Here is a 4,082-nt window from a genome sequence, read left to right as displayed (position 1 = left end):
ATGACTTTGATTGTTACACTCTTCTTCACCATTTTCCCCATCCTTTTCTTTTTGTTCTTAAGGAAAAGGGAAAGATCATTAACGAGGCTACCTCCAGGGTCACTTGGAATACCGTTTATTGGACAAAGCTTTAGCCTTCTCCGAGCAATGAAGGTTAACAAAGCTGAAAAATGGCTTGATCAAAGAGTGGAAAAATACGGTCCAATATCAAAGTTAAGCCTTTTTGGCTCTCCCACAGTCTTTATAAATGGACCGGTGGCTAACAAGTTTATTTTTACTGCTGATAGCACCATGATTAGTAACCAGCAGACTGCATCTTTAAGGATGATCTTAGGCGATCGCATTCTTCATGAACTTAGTGGCGACGATCATAAACGTGTCAGATCTGCTCTCATGCTATTCCTGAAGCCAGAATCTCTAAAGCAATATATTGGAAAGATGGATAATGAATTCAGGAATCACCTTCAAATGCATTGGGAAGGCAAGGACCAGGTCACGGTATGTTCAGCTTCTATATTTCTTCCATTTGAGTATGTTGTGGACATGGACCGATCTAGAAAGGGACAAGGCCACAAGTGTCCCTTCTAAAAAAATGTTTTCTTGTTTTCCACAAAATTAAAATTATTCAAAAATATATATAAGCTTTACCCCAAAAAATTAGAATATTTCCCGAAAATTTACTTGGCAATCTAAGATCTTAAATATGCCTTTGTGGTGACGGATCCGGGTTTCAATATAAGGAATTTAGGGGGTAGAAAAAAAAATTGCAACTACATCAACAAATATAAGCAAAACAACAAATAAATATATATCAAAACAATATAATATTTACAAGATTATCGGCCTATTTTTCATACTCTTAAATCGCTTCATAATTTTCTCATTTTTAATTTGTTGAAAAACATCTCTCACAATCTATGTTACCAAATAATTATTCAACCAAATATATCCCATTCAATTCTGAAAGTAGTTTTAACAAGTTTTATGGCTGAAAATCCCCTCTCAATTGTTACATTGCAACCGGTAGAATCAATAACAATTTTATCAGCATATAAATCCAAGTAAATGCAATATTTTTATATTTTTCAACCATATTTTGAGAAAGAGCAGGGATATATTTTAAATTTAGTGATTTCGTGTTTAATTTATACGTAATTTGAATATATAAATTTAGCTAACTAAAATTTTAAGGAAGTACCCCTCTTGCCGAGTGAGGATCGGGCTTGGTCATTCATTAAAGTCTATAGTGTAGAATCGATAACATTGCCTACTGTCCAATACCTCTGAATCTATATTCTCGGAAAAATCATTGTAACAGCTAATACTTTTATAATACACATTTTTGCTTCTAACAGCTATTTTCTTGTCAATCGATACTCTACATCTGTATTTCTCTAGTGCTATCAACATCTAAGCTTGGTGGGGAAAATATTGCAATTGATTAGGAATTTTATATTAATAATGTAATCATTAGTAGCTGCAATATTTTAACTTTTAGCAAAAAAGAATTAGCTTGGTGTTTCACGTAGGTTTTGCCACTGATGAAGATGCTGACATTCAACATTATTTGTTCTTTACTATTTGGACTTGAGCGTGGACTAGAAAAAGAAAAATTAGTGAATCTTTTCCAAGAAATGATTAATGGAATGTGGTCGATCCCGGTTAATTTACCATTTACACGCTATAACAGAAGCCTAAGGGCTAGTACACAAGTCAAAAACCTGGTTAGGAAACTTGTATGCCAAAAGCGACTTGAACTTGCTTTGAACGGTGCTCCATCCAACCAAGACCTGATCACAAGTTTACTCAGTGTTCGTGATGAAAACAATAAAGAAGCCATATCAGAAAATGAGATTGTTCACAATGTCATGCTTATTATGGTTGCAGGATATGACACTTCCTCTATTGTAATTACATTTATAATGCGACTTATGGCCAGTAACAATACTGTCTATAAAGCTATTCTTCAAGGTAAACTTTTTAACCTCCCCCCCCCCCCCAACACACACATGCACATTGTTGGCATCTTCCCATTCTATCAATATTTGTATTTGCAGAGCAAGAAGCTGTTAGAATGAACAAGTCCTTAGAAGAGGTTCTGAGCTGGGATGACCTTGCCAAGATGAAGCACACATGGAGAGTAGCTTTGGAAATAATGCGAACAATTCCTCCTATAATTGGAGGCTTTAGAAAAGCACTAAAGGATATGGAGTACGGTGGTTATCTTATTCCTAAAGGATGGCAAGTAAGAGAGACAAACTTTTACAACATTATCTTGCTTGTCATATATATCTCTTTATCTCTCACTTTGAGTAGCAATTCCGAACCTAATAAACTCAGTTGTATGAAGTGTTCTTTTGATTAATTGATTACCAGATATTCTGGGCCACACATAGGACTCACATGGACAATAACATATTCGAGGAACCAACGAAGTTCGAGCCATCAAGATTTGAGAACCAATCATCTATCCCCCCATACTGCTATATTCCATTTGGAGGAGGAGCTCGTATATGTCCAGGTTATGAGTTTGCAAGGATTGAAATCCTGGTGGCAATTCACTATTTGGTGACACGATATGCCTGGGAATTATGCTCTACTGACAATTCTTACCGAAGAGATCCAATGCCAATGCCTGCTCAAGGTCTTCCTGTCAAGCTAATCCCAAAGAAAGTATTGTAACATGATGCGGGTAAACAAGTAATAATTTTATTTGAAATTGTATATTGATTGCTTATGATCTGCAAATTTCAAATACTCAATGTTTATAACTTATCTAGTAAAAGTACCATGACTGTGTTTTTTTTTACAGTTTGCTCTAGCAAACGCTGTTTGGCAGACCCATAAACAAATTCCAAATGTAAAATTACTTTGACCTTCTAATGCTCTCTTACAGTTTGTGATAACTTAGCAGAAAGAGAGACCATGCTAAATATACTCCTAATTGCCTCAACTACCAGCAAACTAGAATATTAGGGTTCTGTTAAGCACATTCCTCTCTTGATTCTGGTAGTGGTGTTTAGTGGTTAAATTGTGCCACCAAGTATTAAGGTTCTCTCTTCTCTCTCTCTAAACATGAAGATGAGCCAGACCATGCATACATGTTCCCAACTTTTACAGTTCGATCGCTGAATTGATATGTAGGCCTTTGTTGAAGAGAGTTATACAGACAACACTAGAAAAGGATGATAATGTAGAATAATAATTATATTTAAATATAATAAAAGTTTAATAATTGAGATTTAAAATAAATGATTTTTATTTTTGAATATAATGTGAAATAATGTTGGATAAGTGTGATTTTAACATGATTCTACCACAGAATCATTTAAACTATTTCATCAAAATTTAATAATTTTTTAAATAAAAAAAATTGTACTCCCTCCGTCCCAACCAATTCTTTACGTTTGGTTTGGGCACGGAGTTCAAGAAATATGTATAAATTAGTGAAAAAGAGAAAGAAAAGTGGGTGAAGTAGTGGGACCCATTGATTTTTAATGTATAAAAAGGAGATAGTGAAGTAAAAATAGTGTGAAAAGGAAGAAAAAGTGGGAAAGTGGTGGGACTCATTGACTATTTGTGGTAAGTTTTGAAATATAAAGAATTGGATGGGATATCACAAAAAGGAAAGTGTAAAGAAATGGTTGGGACAGAGGGAGTATAACTTTATTTTCAATTTGGTAATAAAATTTGTAATTATATATGATGAAACATAAAATAAATTATGTATTTATATTTTTTAAATATGGTTCTCTACCGACCTTTATGAATTGTCACCCTTGATATATATATATATAGGCATTTAACCATCTTATATGAAGAACCGTGAAAACCATTGTTTTTATTAAAGAATCTCATCATAAATTATAAAATTTTATTTTAAAAAATATAAAATTCGCTTCCAATCTAGAATAATAAATATAATAAAAAAGTTAACAATTAAAATTTGATAAAATTACTTGATTTTAAATTTGATTCTACAGTGGAATAATTTTTAATATATGTGATTTTACTTTGATTCTGCTATAGAGTCAATTTAAACTTTTTTAATAATTTCAATGATTTTTTTAAAAAAAAATTGT

General features: G+C 32.8%; 1 protein-coding gene across 1 annotated transcript; it reads left to right on the top strand.

The window, feature by feature from the left end:
• LOC141714186 (cytochrome P450 716B1-like) lies at window positions 1-2,687 on the top strand. Its single transcript, XM_074517718.1, has 4 exons — window positions 1-498; window positions 1,530-1,971; window positions 2,058-2,245; window positions 2,377-2,687. The coding sequence occupies exons 1-4, from the start codon at window positions 1-3 to the stop codon at window positions 2,680-2,682; spliced, it is 1,434 nt and encodes a 477-aa protein (XP_074373819.1). The 3' UTR covers window positions 2,683-2,687.
• The last annotated feature ends 1,395 nt before the right edge of the window (window positions 2,688-4,082 follow it).

The sequence above is a fragment of the Apium graveolens genome, chromosome 3 (assembly GCF_009905375.1).
Source record: "Apium graveolens cultivar Ventura chromosome 3, ASM990537v1, whole genome shotgun sequence".
Classification (NCBI taxonomy): Eukaryota; Viridiplantae; Streptophyta; class Magnoliopsida; order Apiales; family Apiaceae; genus Apium; species Apium graveolens.
Note: the sequence above shows the minus strand (reverse complement) of the source record. Positions and strands in the feature narration are given on the sequence as shown.

Bases quoted from the DNA above. Each gene is read 5' to 3' on its own strand.
- LOC141714186 (XM_074517718.1), top strand. From the start codon at position 1: ATGACTTTGATTGTTACACTCTTCTTCACCATTTTCCCCATCCTTTTC. The intron at 499-1,529 runs GTATGTTCAGCT...TGTTTCACGTAG, and splicing joins AAGGCAAGGACCAGGTCACG to GTTTTGCCACTGATGAAGAT. The intron at 2,246-2,376 runs GTAAGAGAGACA...ATTGATTACCAG, and splicing joins TTATTCCTAAAGGATGGCAA to ATATTCTGGGCCACACATAG.